This window comes from Myotis myotis, unplaced genomic scaffold, assembly GCF_014108235.1.
Source record: "Myotis myotis isolate mMyoMyo1 unplaced genomic scaffold, mMyoMyo1.p scaffold_m19_p_17, whole genome shotgun sequence".
NCBI classification, from domain to species: domain Eukaryota; kingdom Metazoa; phylum Chordata; class Mammalia; order Chiroptera; family Vespertilionidae; genus Myotis; species Myotis myotis.
Window position 1 is genome coordinate 25,335,895 of NW_023416321.1, and position 20,246 is coordinate 25,356,140.

General features: G+C 51.8%; 1 protein-coding gene across 3 annotated transcripts; it reads left to right on the forward strand.

The window, feature by feature from the left end:
- Positions 1–1,631: 1,631 nt before the first annotated feature.
- On the forward strand, positions 1,632–19,659 carry TRIM25 (tripartite motif containing 25). Of its 3 annotated transcripts, XR_004972840.1 has the most exons (10): positions 1,632–2,318; positions 6,917–7,012; positions 8,896–9,129; positions 11,424–11,580; positions 12,169–12,234; positions 12,958–12,984; positions 13,808–13,891; positions 13,971–14,069; positions 14,673–15,334; positions 19,196–19,659. XR_004972840.1 is itself a non-coding variant. In XM_036340483.1 (9 exons), exons 1-9 carry the CDS (start codon positions 1,725–1,727, stop codon positions 15,200–15,202), a joined length of 1,887 nt encoding a protein of 628 aa, XP_036196376.1. In that variant the 5' UTR covers positions 1,632–1,724; the 3' UTR covers positions 15,203–16,359. The 3 variants fall into 3 exon arrangements, 2 of the variants coding, with proteins under 2 accessions (XP_036196376.1, XP_036196377.1); XM_036340483.1 differs by lacking the exon at positions 19,196–19,659 and having other exon boundaries at positions 14,673–16,359; XM_036340484.1 differs by lacking the exons at positions 12,169–12,234; positions 19,196–19,659 and having other exon boundaries at positions 14,673–16,359.
- The last annotated feature ends 587 nt before the right edge of the window (positions 19,660–20,246 follow it).

The following is a 20,246-nucleotide window of genomic DNA, read 5'->3' on the forward strand; positions in this document are numbered from 1 at the left end:
TAGAGATGCCCTTTGAGAAGAACAGAGGAAGCTCAAGCATGGGAAGCTGCGTTCAAGACCCGGTGGTGGGGGCTGGAGGAGCAGGCCGCCAGGAAGGTCAGGCTGCAAACTGATGGACAAGAGATGTCCAAGTGGAATTTCCTCTTTCCACAAACATTCTGGCATGAGTCAGCAGGCCGCCTCACCCACGAGAGCTAGGTCATAGGGATTTTATGCTGTTTATTTCCTGGAAACTGCTCCATCCCGCCCCGTGAGAGATAGCATTTCATAGAAAATGCTTGCCTTCTGGAGTCAGATAGTCTGAATGCCGATATCCACGGTCTCAGGTAAGTTATTTAGTGTCCCTACGCCTCAGTTTTCTCATCTGTAATGAGATGATTATACCTGCCTCAAAGATTTGTGAGAATTAAATGAGATGCCATGTACATAAATCTTAATTTCCTACACACCGCATCTTCTGTCTTCCCCCCTCCCTATGCAAACAACAACAATGTAATATGAAAAAGAACAAGTGGGCTCAAGGGGCGGTGGTGGAATCGTTGTAGGGGAACTAGGAATTAGAATGTTGAGTAAGCAATCCTCAGCTAGAATCCCAGTCCTATTTTATATAAAATTCATGACCCTCACCTGTAAAACGGATATAAGAGCTTCTGTCTTGTAGGGTTTAGAAAGTCTAGAAGAGATTGTAAGGATTTTAGAAACTAACATATGTGACTTTCCTACCACACAGTATGTGCCCCATAAGTGGTATCTATTATTTTAGCAGTAGTCTATGACGTTGACCTTTTTCTTATTTTTGCTGCCCACCCTGTCTCCAATGCGAATTCCAGCTAACTCCTCTTTAAACACGGTCTTTCTCTTTGCCCCCCACCCCCTCTCTGGAACACTTCTTGCCTCCTGTACACCCACTTTTCCTACTCCCTGGCAGAGGGGAAGAACAGAGCTAGAAGGATGGAACTAAATCTAAGCAAACAATTTTGAAAAAAAGAATGTTTAAGTTCCAACATTACTGTTATCTGAGTATATGTGAGAGAAAAACCTTTGTTAAACGGGGATGTCTCCAAACCCTAGTAAAGTAGAACTGGAAGCTAAAAAAAAAAAAATCATGTTAATCGCGGTGGTATGGAAAGAAATCACCCAGTTTAAGCATGAGTGTGTGACCATGGGCTCCAGCCTTCAGGGACCGAACGACGAAATGCAAAGCGCAGGACCAGGGAAGAGGAAGGAAGGATTAAAAAAAAAAAAAAGGAAAAGGAAAAGGGGCAGTGGTTTAACTGTTCCTACAGTTATTTTTTAAAGTCCGGTCCTGATAAGCCCCCCTCGCTCGCGCAGCGCTGGGGACGTCGCGGGTCCAGGTAGGTTCTTGTAGGAAAGAACTCGCGGCGAGCGCGCTCGTGCAGAAGCCGGACTAGATCTGGGCTGGGCTCCCGCGCCCCGGGGTCTCCACCCGACGCCTCGGTTTCTCCATCCGCGGAGTGGCCGTACGGGCAACCGGAAGCCCCGAGCCCCCGCTAGTTCCCCATCGGACCGCAGCGACCCCTGGCTCCCCCCGCCCCCCGGGTCCCCGAGCGCCGGCCCCGCGCCCGCCCCCGCGCCCCACGTGACTTCTCGAAAGGCCGCGGGCCCGCCTTCCTGCTGCTCAGTTTCGTTTCCTGGGCTGCCTCGGGGAGGTCGTGCAGCAGTCCCCGTCCCTGCACGACTCGTCCGATCCCCCGAGGAGCGCCATGGCGGACCTGTCCCTGGCCGAAGAGCTGACGTGCTCCATCTGCCTGGAGCTCTTCAAGGTGCCGGTCACCACCCCGTGCGGCCACAACTTCTGCGGGTCGTGCCTGGACGAGACGTGGACCGTCCAGGGCGCGCCGTTCCAGTGTCCGCAATGCCGCACCGCGTACCCGGCGCGGCCGCAGCTCCGCAAGAACACGGTGCTGTGCACGGTGGTGGAGCAGTTCGCGCAGGCCGAGCTGGCCCGCGCCACGGCGCCCGACGACTGGACGCCGCCCTCCCGCGCCGCGGCCCCCAGCCCCACCGACCAGGTGGCCTGCGACCACTGCCTGAAGGCGGCCGCCATCAAGACGTGCCTCGTGTGCATGGCCTCCTTCTGCCAGGAGCACCTGCGGCCGCACTTCGACAGCCCGGCCTTCCGGGACCACCCGCTGCAGCCGCCCGTCCAGGACCTGTTTCGCCGCAAGTGCCCCCAGCACAACCGGCTCCGCGACTTATTCTGCCCCGAGCACAGCGAGTGCATCTGCCATATCTGCCTGGTGGAGCACAAGACCTGCTCGCCTGTGCCCCTGAGCCAGGCCAGCGCAGACCTGGAGGTAGGGGGTGCGGCGCGAGGCGCAGAGGGGCAGCCTGGGCCAGCTGGGTGGTGCAGAGGGCGCCTCCGTGGGCATCTCCGCCTACGCTGGATCACCTGAGTCGGAGCATGGGCTTTGCTGAGCCTGAGATCTGGGGCAGAAGACACGGGTGATGTTGCTTGCCTTAAGCCTAGTAGTTAGTACTTGTCTGATGGTGTTAATAGAGGGTTTTGAACCCTCAAATACGAACCCGGGAGGTTCCCTCTGTTCCCTCATTAAATCCTGGCAACACCCAGGAGGTGGGTATCATTAGTTCCATTTTTCAGGAGAGCAGATGGAGTTCCGCAGAAGCTAATTTAGCCTGAGTAAAGGAGTAAGTGGCCCACCAACAGTTTGCCGGCCCTCCTCAGGTACCAGCCTCAGAACCAAGTCTACAGAGTCCAGGGCATGGGACTCTCCTGGAGGGTGGAGGTCTTATGAGCAAGAGTCATTGAGGAGCTGGAGAGTCCCACTGACTAGGGAGGATCCCTGCGAGTGGGAGGGCTTGGATAGGACCCGACCGACCTGCGGGAGAGCCAGCCATCTTGCCACAGAGTGCCCTCCGTTCTAGCTGTGTGACTGTGAGACAGGGTTTGGCCTCAGGGCCTGAGTCCTCCTCAGTGAAGTGAGGAGGTGGGACCAGGTTGACTTCTAAGGGGCTTTCCAGGTCTGTGATGATTTTCGTGGCTTCGGGGGGCCCAGAACCTCCGCCTGTGTCAGAGGATGAAAAGGTGTAACCAGCCCTAACCGGTTAGGTTCAGTGGATAGAGCCTCGGCCTGCGGACTGCAGGGTCCCAGGTTCAATTCCAGTCAAAGGCACGTGCTTTGGTTTCGGGCTCAATCCCCAGTAGGGGGCGTGCAGGAGGCTGCTGACCCGTGTTTCTAACTCTCTATCCCTTTCCCTTCCTCTCTGTAAAAAAAATCAATAAAATATATTTAAAAAATAAAAAGGTGTAACCAATCCACCTTTTGTTATATCAGTCTAAGCTCCAAAGCGTGCCTTGATGCCCTTTCATTCTCCCAGCACTGTCACGGAGAACAGGGACTGTCTTCGTGTTGTCAAAGCAGACCTGAGCCTTGGGGAGGTTTGTGGCGGCGCCAGGACCTGGGTGCAGGCCTTGCTTTTCTCTGGCCACAGCCCCTCCCCTACCTGGCCTGCTCCTCCCTTTCTGAGCTGGGTTCTCAGAAGTCAGACCTCCAGGCCTTGTGAGGGAAGTTGACCTTTGAGGTGCAACCCTCTGAGGCCCAGCCACCTGGGTCTTCGCTGTTCGCTCTGCCCCATCAGCTGTGGGTTAGGGCAGGTCGCTGCAGTTCTCTGCTGGATGGGGTTGGCTGCATTCCCCTGGCTGGGAGGCTGCCGAGAGAGGAGCTGCTGGGGAGTGCTTTGTGGGCGGGAGGGAGTGGCTGGTTGACAGGGCTCCAGCCAGAGCTGGATGTTGAGACCTGGGTTTGAATTCTGGCTGCTTCCTAGCTGGGAATTGGCAAAAGGGGATCATGGTAGTACTCATCTCAGAAGGTTATCGGGAGGATTAAATGAAGCGGCCTATAAACAGCGTTTTCCAGTGAATGCTCATTTCTGTCACTCCACCCAGGGAGGAGAGCTTGCTGGGCAGAGTGTCAGGTTGCCCAGATCTGTGCCTCGGGAGGGTGCCTGGGCCTGTCCTGAAGACTGGGGCAGCCTGCCTCCTGCCCAAGGGCCCTTCTAGAAGTTCTTATCCATTGGGGCAGAAGGCAAGTAGGGGCAGGAGGGCCCTTCTTAGCCTGCCCCTGACTCATATCTCTCTCAACCTCCAGGGCCCAGAGCTGGAGTCTGCACCCAGTTTATTTGAATGCCATACACGTTTTGATTTTTTTTAAAAATATATTTATATTGATTTTTAGAGAGAGAGAGGAAGGAAGAGGGATAGAGAGATAGAAACATCAATGAGAGAGGAACATTATGGATCAGCTGCCTCCTATGGCACCCCTACTGGGGATCAAGCCCGAAACTGGGGCATGTGCCCTGACAGGGAATCAAACTGGCAACCCCTTGGTTCCTGGGTCAGTGCTCAACTGCTGAGCTCAACTGCAGCTGGGCACGTTTTGCTTTTTTTTTTAATATTTGTATTGATTTTAGAGAGGAAGGTAGAGGGAGAGATAGAAACATCAATGAGAGAGAATCATTGATTACCTCCTGCACGCCCCCTACTGGGGATTAAGCCCGAAACCCAAGCACGTGCCTTTGACTGGAATTGAACTGGGGACCCTTCAGTCCGCAGGCCGAGGCTCTATCCACTGAGCCAAACCAGCTAGGGCACGTTTTGCTTTTTGATTCTTGTAACAGGCCTGTCCCCACCACCTCCTCCTTCCCCATTGTCCTGGCCGAGTCCTTTAGCCACTCTCCTTTCCAGGCCTGCTGCTCTGCTCATTGCTGGTGGCAGAGCCAGCCTCAGTCGGGCAGTGCCGCAGCCTCGGGCGGCTGGCTTATGCCATCACTCAAGCCCTGGTACCTCCCACATGGAGGACCCAAGTCCCCAGGCTATGAGGAATCCTTAGAACTTCCTTCAATTAGGGAATTGTGGCTGTTAGAGTCCTTGGACCGCTTTCCTTTTGTCTGGAGCCATGTGGGCCCCTTTCCACCATCAGGGGACTATTAAGTCTGTTTGGTTAATGGTGGATAAAACCTTTCAAAATACAGAGTTTGGGAGTTCACTATTAAGCGTGGCTCTGCCTTTCAGAGGCCAAAAGGTTGGAGGCCCCTCTCCCCCTTGGCTCTGCCTCTCAGAGGCCAAACGGTTGGAGGCCCCTCTCCCCCGGGTCTAGAGGTTTCTTCTAGCTCTGAGCCCTGCTAGGCGTGGCCTGTGGGGGCATGGTCTTCAGCCTTTGGCCCAGTTTGTCTTGGCCACTCTGAGAGGCCAGCTCAAAGGGCATTGTCACAGAGGTCGAGTCTGAAACATCATTAGTGACGCGGGCTTTCGGGGTCGAGTTAGTGTGGCCTTGGACTCTGCTTCTGCTCTTTCATTCAAGGTCAGGTTCAGCCCTGAATATCTCTAGTGGCGTGGGAGAGGCAGGAAAGAGGAAGGGCGGGTCAGAGTATGTTGAACCAGCTAATTAGGGGAAGTAAAAAGTGTTTTTTTCCCCCTAGAAATTCTGTGTGCTCCGTTTGGACGCATGTCTAATTGTAACACTAGGATCTCGTAACACCAGTTAACAGCGACGTAACGTCAGTCAGACCACCTAATTACTCTGTGCGTCAGTGGCCTCCTCTGTAGAGGGCAGGTAACCCCAACTTCACGGTTTTCCCGGAGCTTCAGCACAGGCAACGCACTAGAGCAACGCCTGGCTTGCAGCAGCCACGTAATGAACACTCCCTGTGATTCTGACGGTGGTGGTGGCTATTTTCCTCTCCATTTCTATGCCCCAACATTTCACCTGAGCAGGGAGGTAGGGACTAAGTAAGATATTATGAAAATTTATAGAAATAGTAAGAGGCCATGGATGATATTATCTTCATGTGTAATGTATCTTTGTTTCTGCAGGTGGCTAGGGGCCTAGCAGTTCTGAATCACCTTAGTTCAATGTCTGGGACTTGAGCTGACGGTGGGCTGGTCCATTGCTGGTTTATTCTTCATTCTTAGGACGTCCCCGCCTGTGGGGCTGACCAAGTGAGCTCTGGACTCTGATTTGTCCCCCTGCCTCCCTGAGCTGACAGGCGCTCGAAGCTGTCTTCTGGAATTGGCAGGTGGCTCTGGGAAAACAAGCCCAGATGCCAGGCTTATCTCTCTGGGTTTCTTTCTCCTGGATCTTGGCTCTGTAACCCTTCCCTGCCTGCTTTTCTGGTTGCTTGTGGTGGGGCGGGCTGCTCGGAATGACCTCGCCTGCCATGACTGAAGCAGCTGTCCCAGCTCGCTCTGTCTCCTCTTTGTGAGCTTGATCACCTTCCTTGCCTTAGTTTCATCACCTGTGAAATGGGTGCTGGTGGAAAAGCGCATCATCATACAAGCTGACATGTAGTTTATCCCAGGGGTCCTCAAACGATGGCCCGCGGGCCACATGCAAATACAAATATTGTATTTGTTCCCGTGTTGCTTTTTTACTTCAAAATAAGATATGTGCAGTGTGCATAGGAATTTGTTCATAGTTTTTTTTAAAACTATAGTCCGGCCCTCCAACGGTCTGAGGGACAGTGAACTGGCCCCCTGTTTAAAAAGTTTAAGGACCCCTGGTTTATACCTTACTGAGTGGGCTGAGGACTTCTGCTGTTTCTGGGTGGCTCACGTTACTCCTACTAGCCCTGTGAGGTGGGAACAGCTGTATGTCATTAGTGGCCAAGGAGACGGAGGTGAGAGGCAATTGGACAGCTGGGAACTGGGACTGGAATCCTGGTCTGTCTGGCTCCAAATCCTGTATTTACAGCACGGTCTCCCTAAGAGGATGAAGGGAGGTAGTGAATATGAGAATGCTGAAAACGGCTACAAGCAGGCAAGACTTGGGGTGGCGGGAACACCACCTGTGGGATAGGCTCAGGGGATGGTTCGGTGTTGGGTGCCGGTGGGGGCCGGGCCCAGGTGTTCTCTCACCCTGTTTTGTTTTCCCCACAGGACAAGCTGAAGTATAAACTGACAGTCATGTACGGTCAGATCAACGGTGCCGCGAGAGCGCTGGAGGATGTGAGAGCCAGGCAGAAGGATGTGCGGGTGAGTGGCAGGGCTCTCCACCACCAGCCCTGGCCCTGGGCCTCCCTCCGCCTCCAGGCAGGACAGGCTCAGCTGGGATCTTCATGAGGCTCATGGTGGGTTCATTCACAGTGTCAGAATTAAACGTCAACCTTGTAAAACATGCCAGAAGCTATGTGCCCAGGAGAGAGCCTTCATAGACCCAAACAGAAGACTAGCTACAAGCCCAGCGTTGGGAGAATCATTAAAAATTAGTGTTGAGCCCTGACCAGTAGCTCAATGGTTAGAGCATCAGCCCACGCACCTGGTTGGTTGAAGCTGAGTCACCATTCCATCTCTCTCCTAGCCTGCCAGAAGGGCAACAAGTAAGAAGAGTGTTGCGTGTATCACTTCCGCTCATGTATATCACTTCTGCTCATACCGTGTTAGGAGCAGCTTAGTCACATGACCAAATCTCACCGCAGGGAGAAATGTAGTCCGTGGCTTCGCAGCCATGTGCCCTCCCGAGACTCCAGGGGTGCTCTCTTCCTGAGAATGAGCACTGGGGGCCATTCACAGTCACATTGGAGATGGCAGGGCAAGGGTTTGGGTAGTAAAGAAATAACTGAATTTCAGTTTCCCTGTACATTGCCCATCTCGTGTCCATTTCTGTTTTCATGTTGATTCTGAGCTAGAGCACTGCTGTGCAATAGAAATAAAATGTGAGCCTTCTCTGTAATGTCAGATTAATTAATTAATTTTGGTAATACATTTTATTTAACTTAAAACATCCAAAAAGTGATTATTTCAACACAGAGTCAGTGAACTGTATTAATGAGAGACTTTGCAGTCCCTTTTTTGTACTCCGTCTTTGAAAGCCAGTGTGCGTTTTACACAGCACATCTTAATTGGGACGAGGCACCTTTCAAGTGCTCTGTAGACACACCCAGCAAGTGGCTATGGAATTGGGCAGTCCGTTCCTGAGGGTGATATTCTCTAGAAATTTTCTAGAGCAGCTTCATACCCTCTCTCTAAAACAGAAAAATTACCCACAAACTGCTTCCCAACTTAAGAAAGGAAAATGGCCCTCACCATTTTGGCTCAGTGGATAGAGCGTCAGCCTGCGGACTGAAGGGTCCCAGGTTCGATTCCAGTCAAGAACATGTACCTTGGTTGCGGGCATATCCCTAGTAGGAGGTGTGCAGGAGGCAGCTGATCGATGTTTCTCTCTCATCGATGTTTCTAACTCTCTATCCCTCTCCCTTCCTCTCTGTAAAAAATCAATAAAATATATTTTAAAAATCAATAAAATATATTTTTTTAAAAAAAGAAAGAAAAATGTCACCAATGCAGCTGAAGCCCTCACTCTACTATATAAAAAGCCTTCCCTTTTTATATCCCCCTTCCTCTCTTCCAGAAGCAACCACTATCCTGAATTTATTTCCATGGATTTCTTTATACTGTTTTATGTTTGTGTGCCTCCCTTTGGCAATAAATGCTCCCATTCTGTTTGTATCTAAGCTTTCTGTAAAGGCATCAGTACTGTGTGTCTTTTTCTACAAGCTGTTTTTCCCTCATGGAACTTATCCATGCATCGCCCCAGTTCATTAATTCTCATTGCTGTTTAATCTTCCATCCAGTGAGTACGCAGCCTGCATATTCAGTCTCCTGTTTCCAGGGTTCTGCTAATTCAGACAGTGCTGCTTGTGAGTGTTCTCATGCACATCTGTGGGGATTTTCCTGGAGTACATTCCTTGAGTTGAGTTGTTGGGTCACAGGGTCCGAGCGCCTTCAAATGCACTAGAAATTGCCAAATTGCTCTCCAAAGTGATTCTGCCCCTGTGTGCTCCACACCTCACTAGTGCTTGGTCCCGAGGGCTTAGCTTTGTCAGCCTGATGGATGTGTTCTTGTCTTGGCATCTTAGGAGGCTGCTCAGAAGAAGATAGAACAGCTTAGACAAGACTACTTGGAAATGAAGGCGCTCATTGACGCCTCCGAGGCCAGCTCCACGCGGAAGATAAAGGAGGAGGAGAAGAGGGTCAGCAGCAAGTTCGACAACATTTACCAGATCCTCCTCAAGAAGAAGGCAGAGATGCAGACCGTAAAGGAGGAGATTGAAGCTGCCCTGACCAAGGGGGGCGAGTTTGAGTTTCTGGAGGTGGGTCTTGATGAGGACATTGTTGAACACTCTTCCTGCCCAGCCTGACAATGTTGATTATGGGGCAACGGGGCCTCTAGGAGTGGGGTCTGTGAGAGGTCATTGAAAGCGTCCCTGACACCCAGGCTGTATTCGTTTTACATGCTGTGGGACGACTCACCACAAACACAGTGGCTTAGATCATACATGGACTGTGTCACACTTTCTGTGGCTCAGGAGTCTGGGCGTGGCGTAGGGGGTTGTCTTCTGAGGGTCTCTCACAGGCTGCTTTCTGAGTGTGGGCGGGGCTGCATTCCTTGGTAGTTGGTAAATCCAGTTCCTTGTGGTGCAGGACGAAGGTCCCCCTTTCTTGCTGGCTGTGCACGCTCTGTTCCTAGAAGCTGCCGCAATTCCTTGCCACATGGCCCTCTTCCAACTTGGCAGCTTACTTGAAAGCTAACGGGAAATTCTCCCTCTAGGAAGGCCTGGCCCCCCTTTTCAGGCCTTTCACCGAGTAAGCCTGGCCCATCCAGGAGACTCATCTTTTTGATGAACTCAAAATCAACAGATTTGGGCCCTGGCTGGTGTGGCTTAGTTGGTTGAACATCGATCGTCCCATGCACCAAAAAGTTGCCACTTCGATTCCTAGTCAGGGCACATGCCCGGTTGCCTGTTCGATCCCCAGTAACGGGGGCGAGGGGGCTCATGCAGGAGGCAGCTGATCGATGTTTCTCTCTCACATCGATGTTTCTCTCCTTCTCCCTTCCACTCTCTAAAATCAATTAAAAAACATACTTTTAAAAAATGACCTCTGAAAAATTTTTTCACATTCACTGCCCTGCTTGTTCTCAAGGGAGGTGATTATATAGGATGTGTAACCTTGGGAAGGGGTGGGACTCTTAGGGGCCATCTTGGAATATTGCCTACTGCATGCACCTCGCTCTCTCCCCTGATCCTTCCTCCACATGGTCCCTGGAAGTGTCTTTTTTTTTTTTTTTAAATATATTTTTATTGATTTCAGAGAGGAAAGGAGAGGAAGAGAGAGATAGAAACATCAGTGATGAGAGAGAATCACTGATCAGCTGCCTCCTGCACACCCCACACTGGGGATTGAGTCCGCAGCCGGGTGTGTGTCCTGACTGGGAATCCAACCGTGGTTTATAGGTCGACAGTCAACCTCTGAGCCATGCCGGCCAGGCTGGAAGTGTCCTTATAAAGCACAGAGCCCTCCGCCCTTTCTGACTTCATGTTCCTTAGCACGGCCCCCAGGCCCTTGATGACCGGGCCCTGCCTTTGCCAGCAGCCTCATGTCTTGCTGCTCACCCCCAGCCCATGCTCCGTGCTGTGACCACAGCAGAGCCCTCGCCGTTCCTCCTGGCACTGGATCGTGTCCCAGGGTCTCCAGTTTCCTCCGTCCTCCCTGGACCCCATTGTTTTGCCATTACTGACAATCAGAGCGTGCCCCCCCACCTCTGCCGAAGCTCTTGACATTGTGCTAGATGTGTTTTCCTGTCTGTCTAGGCTGTCAGCTCCGTTCACTGTGGCCCATCCTTTACGGCCACCTTTCTTCTTCCTGGCATGTCCAGCCCTTGCAGAATGCCTGGCATGCAGTGGGTGTTCTGGTGAGCCCACTGATTGGGTGACGTACTCTGACCCCTCCAAGGCCCAGATTCCTTGTTCAGGTCCGGGGGAGGGCACAGGAGTGACTGGTCCACCCTAGGCTGGAGGGTGTTAGCTTTTTCTCATTGCGGTGTGTTGGAGTAGCTGCCTCGAGCTCTCTGAGAAGGGTTCTGAATTCACATTTGGGCCTCTTCATACACTGTGACCTGCCTCTTGTCTCAAAGTTTGGGACAGCCCGGAAGACCCTTCCTTTTCATCGGATGTGCCCTAGCTGAGTCCTGCATGCTTGAGACCTCCCTGTCCATCCCAGAACCTGTGTTCACAGCTGGTCCTGAGTCTCCCGTGCTGCCTCAGCCACAGCTGGAGGAGTGGAGGGAGCGTTTTCCATGGTGCTCAGGGGACCTGGGTCCCAGCTTTGTCCCTGCCACTATTTGTGACCAGGGCTCCTGTCAGGTCACTTGTGATTTCTAGACGTCAGTTTCCCCATCTGTCAGGGGAGCAACCTCTGAGGGTCCTTCCAGTTCCAGATCACTGTCTTAAAAGTGGCACTTTAATGCCCAGCGACCTCAGGCCTATATAATTGGGAAGGCGGGGTGGGTGGGGTGGGCGCAGGGCAGCTCCTCCAGGCTTCTGGAGGCTGAGCCCAGGCCCTGGCTTCCTGGAGCCACCTGCACTGACCCCCTGGCTTGTTCCAGAAAGCGGCACAACTGCAGGCGGCCTCAACGAAGCCAGTCTACGTCCCCAAGGTAGAGCTGAATCACGAGCTGATAAAGGGCGTCTACCAGAGCACCTTGGACCTCAAAACCGAGCTGAAGCGGTGCCTCAAGAAGCCTGAGGAGCCCCCCACCTCAGGTAACCATCCGCACCTCCCCACGGACCCCACTGAGACCCCTGACTCTGGATGGGTCCCCTCAACAGTTTGGGGTGCAAGAGAGGGCTGTGATCCCAAGCATTGGGACTTAGTTTCAGGGGTCCTGCCACGAAGACTCCCAGTACCTCCTCATGGAGGGCTCGGCCCCATGGAGGAGCGTAAAGCTGTGGACGAATTAGCCCCCTGCTACCTCAGTGGTCCCTGGTCTGGGGGAGGGAGGGGTGGAAACCCAGAGGGAAGGAGCTGCAGGCACCTCTGTGTCATCACTATGAGCAAGGGCCCCCTCCCGCTGTGCGCTGGAAGACGCTGAAGCTGGGCCGGTGCAGAGGTCACAGAGCGGGTGCTGGTGGAAAGACTCGACCCCAGCTTCATTTTAAGCCAGAGAAAAGAGAGAACGCCCCAGATTGGTCCTCCTAGGACCTGTCTTCTAGCTCTTGTAAAGGCTGGGCGGCGAGCGTGGATGGGATGTGGGGGTGGCTGCCTTTGTAAACCCGCCCTCCTGTGGCAAAGCTGGCTCCCGGGGTGTTTTGGAGGAGCCCCATCAATGAGCACCTTCTTCGTTGGCACAGGGGAGCCTCCAGAGCATGCCACGGCGCCCACGCCAAAACCCACACGCCCTGTGAAGAAGGTCCCGAGTAAGTAACCCCGCGTCCCCGTGGCAGCAGCATGGCTGTGGCTGGCGGGGCTGGCTGAGACAGTCACAGGTGTCGCTGCTCCTTGCAGATGGGCACAGCCCCTCATAAATCACTGCAGAGCCTGCGTGCCGGGAGGGGCTGTGTGTGCTGTCTGAGCCGTGAGCATTAGGTATTCGAGCTGCCTGGAGCAGGAGGTCTGGAGTGGGGCTCGAGAATGTGCATTTTCTGTGGGTTCCCGGTGATGCTGATGGTTGGGACAACACGTGGAGAACCGCTGTTTTCGCTAAGTCAGTTTCCATAGGCACACACTCCAGCTAGTTCTTAAGGACTATTGCAGTACTTGGCCAGCACGTGGCTTTTGCTGACTCTGTTTTTGTTTTTTGCACTTTTCCTTTTATGGAGATATAATTTATGTCCAGTAAAATGAACAGATCTTAAATACAGTTAGGTAAATTTTGACCAATGCATTCGTGTGTGGTACTATTATTACCCACATCAAGATAAAGTATTTCTATTACCCCAGAAAATTCCATCATGCTCCTTCCACACCAGTCACCATGGAGCTATTTGCCTGTTGACCCCTTATCTTTGTCAAGTTAAAACATCCTAGCTTTATCAGTATGGGTCACATTTATGCAAATGAATGTTATTATGGTCTTGGGAAAGCATCGTTGTGTTGTGCTTTACAATGTCTTTATTCTGGAATTTTTTTTTTTTTCCCAGAAGAAGAAAAGAAACCCAAGAAAGTTCGTAAGTTATGCATTTCTGCTCTGTTTGTTTCTTGAGACTGGCTGAGTGCAGCACTAAATGCCGACCTGTCTCATCGGGATTCTGTGACGGGGCCCAGTTCTAGGATTATATTCTGTAATAGCAGGTTGGAGGTGAGGACAAGTGTAAAGGAAGAGGTCCACATACTGTTCTCAGGTTGGAGGTGACGACAAGTGAGCGTAGCCCGTCTGGACTCACCTGTGTTGCCCTGGCTGTCCAGGTGTGCGTCTGTACAAGTGACTGTTTTTTTTAAAGTTTTTTTTTTTTTTTTTTTAATATATTTTATTGATTTTTTACAGAGAAGAAGGGAGAGAGATAGAGAGTTAGAAACATCGATGAGAGAGAAACATCGATCAGCTGCCTCCTACACATCTCCTACTGGGGATGTGCTGGAAACCCAGGTACATGCCCTTGACCGGAATCGAACCTGGGACCTTTCAGTCCGCAGGCCGACGCTCTATCCACCGAGCCAAACCGACTAGGGCTTTTTTTAAAGTTTTAAAAAATATTTATTTTTATTGACTTCAGAGAGGAAGGGAGAGGGAGAGAGAGAGAGAAACATCAATGATGAAAGATAATCATCAATCAGTTACCTCTTGCACGCCCGGACATGTGCCTGCAACCCGGGCATGTGCCCTGACCGGGAATTGAACTGCGACCTCCTGGTTCATAGGTGGACACTCAACTATTGAGCCACACTGGCCGGGCAGAAGTGACTCTTGAAAATCAGCTTAGAAGGGAGTAGAGGCCATCAGGTCACTCTGTGTCATGTCCCCAACATTTGTTCCTCCTTCCTCATCCCCAGCCGCTGCTGCTGCCTCACCCAACAAGCTTCCCACCTTTGGGTCCTCGGAGCAGCTAGGAGATTTAAAACAAGCTGGCTTTGAGGGTGAGTTACTGTGGACGAGGGGCAGCGGGAGGTCTACTCTGAATTTGTTCTGAAAATGGCTCTCTGTTTCCTCACCCAGCTGCAGCCAAACCCACCCCCGCGCAGCCAAACTCGGTGTCTCTCAAGGCCAAGGTGCTGGAGAACTTCTTAGCCAAGTCCAGACCTGAGCTCCTGGCGTGTGAGTAGCATCTGCAGGCAGTGGCTGTTGCCGAAACCCACCGGTCCCACTGCCAGCTCTCTCCTCTGGTTTCCCTTTTGGCTCCCTGCCGTTCCAAAGCCTTGCCACGCACCATAACTTCTCCCTCTCCCACCCAGCTTCTGTGTCACAGAGAAGAGAGGCGCTCAGAAGGGGCCTCCCTCATCCTCTCATTGCCGTCTCACTTGACTCCATACCCTCTCTCTCCTTTCTCTGTTCACTTCCTCAAGGCCAGTTCCTCGGCCAGGACTCTGGCTCTTACCCCTTTTGCTCTCTCTGGAACTTTGTGTTCTCAGTTAGGCCTCAGTTATGGATGAATGGATGGATGAATGAGTGGATGGATGGATTGATGGATGGATGGACGGATAGATAGATGGAGGTATGGAAGGAGGAGGGACAGAGGGATGGATAGATGGACGGGTGGATGCGTGGATGGATACAATAGTAAGTAGATGGATAGATGGGTAGGTGGATGGATGGGGGAATGGATAAAACAAATGAGTGATACTCCCAGTTGAGAAAAGGTTTAAAAGTGAGAGCGCTTGGGTTCCTTGTGATTGATTGCTTGGGGGGATGCTTTTGTAGATGCTGTTAAGGTCATCCTGGACTACAACACTGCCTACAGCAAGGTGGCTCTCTCGGAGAACTACACTGTGGCCTCTGTGGCCGAAACACACCAGACCTACCGGCCACATCCCCAGCGGTTCACGTACTGTTCTCAGGTGCTGGGCTTGCACTGCTACAAGAAAGGGATCCACTACTGGGAGGTGGAGCTGCAGAAGAACAACTTCTGCGGGATGGGCATCTGCTACGGCAGCATGGCGCGGCAGGGCCCTGAGAGCCGGCTCGGCCGCAACAGCGCCTCCTGGTGCGTGGAGTGGTTCAACACCAAGATCTCTGCCTGGCACAACAATGTGGAGAAAATCCTGCCCACCACCAAGGCCACGCGGGTTGGCGTGCTTCTCAACTGCGACCACGGCTTCGTCATTTTCTTTGCTGTTGCTCTTGACAAGATCCACGTGATGTATAAGTACAAGGAGGACTTTACTGAAGCTCTGTACCCGGCCTTCTGGGTGTTCTCTGCAGGTGCCACGCTCTCCATCTGCTCTGCCTAGTAGGCAGGCCCTGGACACTGGCCGACTGCCCGGGCAGCGCCCAGGACTCTAGTGAAAAGGCTGCAGGGGGCTCTTGGAGATCTTCCCTGACAGTCCCAGGGGTTGCCAGGATGGGAGGGGAGTTGATGGAAGGTAAGAGGGTGAGGAGATGGGATAAGGGAGGAATTTGGCCAGGGAAAGGCGTGGGGGTGATTGTGTTGTGGGCAAGGAAGCGTTTCTACGTCCTGTTGCCCCTCAAGGCAGGATCGCCCCCTCTCCTCCCCTGGTTCTGGTAGATTCCCAGGCTGCTGGGTGGCTGGACAGGGCTTTGGGGATAAAGTCATCAGTGCCCCTTTCCTCTTGGAGAACATCTCGGGCCACTGCAGTCCTTTCTCGGACCCCTTGGTGGATGCCCTCATGTTGTCTTCCCATCTCCGTGTCTTGATTACTCTTTAGGGCTATTCAACTCTATAGAGCAGCGACTTTCAACCTTTTTCATCTCATGGCACATAAGCTAATTACTAAAACTGTGGAGCACCAACAAATATATTTTTTGCCAATCTGACAAAAAGGGAAAGATATAATTTTGACTCATTCACACCGAACAGTTATTGTTGTGTTGGCTGTTGTCATTTTCTAATTTGACAATCTAAGGGAAAAGAGGTCCGTGCCGCTGACTAAATAGTCAGGTGTTGCCATGTTTTAAAAATTCTTGTGGCTCACCAGTGTGCTGCAGCACACCTGTTGAAAATCGCTGCAGTAGATTGAAAAAAAAAATTCCAAGTCTTTGAATTGCGATATTATTCACCCTCCCTTCCCGCCAGTACCCGCGTGTGAGGACTGGGGGTGAATGCTCAGATTCCTGTTTATTTTTTGTGCTTGAGGGCAGGTCTCCACCCAGACCAGAGTTTCCTCCAAAAGTGGGTCCTCTTCCTCCCCTGGAAAACAGCCTCACCTCCCTTCCTGTCCTCATCGCCCCATTGGGAATTTTTAAATGTTTACTCCAACAGGAACCTTTTCTGTCTCGGGCCATGATCTGAATCAGCCGATGTTGTATTTCTTCTTCTTTTATAAATCCTCACCCAAAGACATGCTTTGAGAGAGGAAACAAAAGAGGGGGAGAGAGAGAGAAGTACAGACAGGCACATCGATGTTAGAGAGAAACATCTGTTGGTTGCCTTCCATATGTGACCCATCCTGGGACCGAACCCACAACCCAGGTTATGTGCCCTGACTGGGAATTGAACTGGCAACCTGTTGGTGCACAGAACCATACTCAACCAACTGAGCCACTCCGGCTGGGCGTAACTTATAGAATTTCTAATTCAAGGTCAAGGTGACCCAGGTCCCGAGTGAATGGAAACCTCTCCCAGTCCCAAGTATTACGGAAGGCATCTCATGGCTGTAGCCACAGAACCTCGCTGGAGGCCTTCTCCCCACAGCCTAGGCTTTGGGGCAGGGAATCCTGACCTGGCTGCCAGAAGTGTGTGGCTTTGGTCTTGTTAGAGGATCTTGCCTTCTTATCGGTACCTCTCCTCAGGGTAGCTGCCTCTCCCCAGGATTGTGGGATACAGAGCTGGCATAGCTGAGCAGCTAGCTAAGCCCCATCTCTGAAACCTGTTATCATAGGAGAGGTTGTATGTAGCTGCCTCAGGGACCATACTAGCTCATCTGGGTGACTACCTACAGCTGGGATGATCTTCTAGCAGATCCCGTGGGGAACAGCACCTTCCTGTTCATCCCAGCCACAGGCTGCTGACCCACCACTGGCTCTTGCATGAGTCGGAGGCCTGTCACTGGCCCTCGCCCCTTTCGCTGTCTTCTTCCTTTGAGCCAATTCTAGATGTGGGCATGGACCAGGCTAGAGCTCAGGAAGACCATAAGGATCGGCGAGGGAACGAGCTACAGGATTCTAGCACAAGGGGCTGTTTTCCTGCAGTGTTTCCGTGCAGAGAAAATAACCCCAGTCCATGAAGGGGCGGGAGTGAATGGAGGGCTGGAATTTCCCGAGCTCTCTCTATCCTCATGTCAGGATGTGAGTGGAAGGAATTTCACCTCTCGTGGTGGAATGAGTCCTGCTCTGGGTTTGCCCGAGAGAGGAGCTTAGGCCAGGCCCTTTGTGGTATGAAAAAGCGGTCACCACTAGGGTCTGGAGACTCCAGACCTTTTCATGTGAAGGTGAAGCCTCTCTGGCCCTGTGCTGGCATTCCAGGGCACAGGCAAGCTCAGGGCACGTGGTGTTCCTGACAGGTGTGGATCTGTGTCATCTCCCAACGAGGACTGTCACTTCCTTGGGGGAGAGACCATCCTTGTAGGGGAGGCTTCTCTGCTGTCGTTGGCATGTGGTTATCAAACGTTTTCTTCCCTTGCTACCGGGAAGAAAGGTTCTCTGATGACTCTTCTCTGCTTTTGGAGATGGCCAAAAGCATCTACGTTGACTTTCTGAAACAATAGCCTTGTCTGGAGCCAAGTCGTACTTGGGAATCAGCTGGGCTTAGAGGAGAATGCCCAAGACGAACCCAGGGTCCTACTGTGGCTCTCTCCCGCAGAAATGAAGGCCACAGAGGGCGCTTCCCCGGCCATCGACCACTCAGGAAAGGGAAGCACGCGTCCCTCTGTCTCTAAGAGAGGCAAGTAGGTGACCCGAGCTCTGCGCAAGGTGCTTTGGAGGTGTAAGTGAGGCGCACACATTCCTGTCTCGAGCCTTACATTCCCTGGCCTTGTAGGGCTACTGCCTAACCCTGGAGTCCTAGGGTGGGAGGAGCCTTTGCATTCATCTGACTTCTCGCTTTGCAGAGAAAGTCCAATGGGGAGGTATGGGTGATGCTGACTGCTCTCGCCAACCCATCATGGAGATGCTTCCTCGAGGCCTCCTGCATGCGTCCTGGTACCCCAGGGAAGTGTCAGAAATTTCCAGAGACACAAACATAAAAATACATCCCAGACCTGGGTGTCAGGGACTGTCTCGTTCACTCTGGCATGAGAAAGCAAAGGTCAGGGTCAGGTTTCTGTACAATTCAAGACTGCTTGGCTGGTTCCTCCTGTTTTAATGACTCTGAAATGGATAATTGATAGGTTATCGCTTACCTTATGCTGACCCCCATTGATTTTAGTTAATCAGAAGTATCCGAGCTGTTATTTCATGAGCTTGTTTATTTTAGCGTTGATTCTTTGCGAGATAATCAGGGCTGTGGGCATGGATCTTTTGAAACTTGTGAGAAATACGAGGACCAAGGCTGGCTGACTTGCCTTAGAAGTTTGGAATGTAGGAAACCAGTGTTTGGTGTCCTTCCTTGCAGCTCAGTGTGTGTAGACAGTGTGACCCATCACACTGGGGTGAGCGAATGAGGTGCCCAGGGGCCTCTGGTCACCCAGGCCCTACCCAGCTGCTCCCAGATGTTGAGATGTCAGCAGACCTATAGCCCATTTGAGACTGGCCGAGGACGAGAATTCCTGATGGGATGTCCCTCTGAGCTTTGCTTCAGGATAATCCGAGGATGGGTGTAGGGAGAAGGGGTGGGTTATGAATGAAAGGGTGAGCCACCAGCTGGTAATCAATGAAACAGTTGCGGGATAGGATAGTTCATTAAAATATTCTTTCTACTGTTGCATATTTTGAAAACTTTCACAATAAAAAGTTTTAAAAATGAAATAAAGCATAGCCCAGGCCAGCGATAGGCCCTGTCAGGTGGATTTTATCTTTGTTTGCAGAGGTAGGAGTTGTGGGAGGTTTGGGTTTGAGTCATCCCCTCTTATCTGTGGGGTATGTTCCATGACCCCCGTGAATGCTTGAAACCAAGGATAGTACTGAACCTTATGAATATTGTGCTTTTTCCTATACGTACATACTTATGATAAAGTTTCATTTATAAAATTAGGCAAGTAAGAGATTAGCAATAATAACATAATAAAATAGACCAGTTATGACAATATACTGTAATGAAAGTTATGTGAATGTGCTCTCTCTCTCTCTCTCTCTCTCTCTCTCTCTTTCTCTCTCTCTTTCTCTGAAAGTGTCTGATAACTGAGCAGGCTACGAAGTGACAAACGGTGGGGAGCTATACAGTGTGAATATGCTGGAAGAAGGGATGACTTACCTACCCAGGTGGGATGGGGTGGGACTTCATCATGCTACTCAGAACTGTGCACGATGTAAAACTTATGAATCGGTTATTTCTGGAATTCTTTGTTTAATATTTTCAGACCACCATTGACAACGGGTAACTGAAGCTGTGGAAAGTGAAACCATGGGTAAGGGGTATGGGGTGCGGCTACAGTGTTTGGACAGGTTCAAGCCTTGGACTAATGAGAGGGCACAGTCCTCTCGTGGCCACGTGCAAGTCCCAGCTTGGAGGGCGGAGCCTTCCCAGCACCATTAGCCAACAGCTGTAGCTGTAAGCTTGAACCTGTGGTCCGAACACCTGGCCCCACGTGCCTGAGTGATATAATTCAGGTGCATGTAGTTGAGTAGGGTTGAAACCAACGAGAATGTTGTAAACATCTTGATCACGCCCCTACGTTGACTGGTGGCATCTGCTATAAAATAAAGACACGGCTTGTGGGCGCTGGCGCTGTCTTCTCATCAGGGAAGCCGCGTCCCACCGAGACCCAGCTTTCGTTCTCTTGTCTGTCTTTTCTAAGTCTTTCACACACACACACACACACACACACACACACCCACACCCACCTCAGGGTCACTGAACCAGGCTGAGCTGGCATGGCACATAAGGCGCCCTGGGGCTGAGTATGCCATGGCCGTGCCGGCTCCCCACAAAGGGGAGACTATTATAATAAAGAATTCCACTGGCCTTTGTCCCTGGTTTCCAGAGGGGAGATTCTGAATCCTTGGCATTTCCCCAGTAAGAGGAGTGTCTTGGTCATTCATGAGCCCCTTGGGTCACACCTGAGTTTATGCTAGGAGTTGAGATGACCCAGGATGGGGCCTGGTCATCAGAAAGGCCCACCATGAGGTTAGAAGGTTGGGACTTCGAGCCAGCCTGACGTCCATGATGCAAGAGGGCCTGGAGATGGATTCAATCAGTTATGCCTTTGTAATGAAACTCCA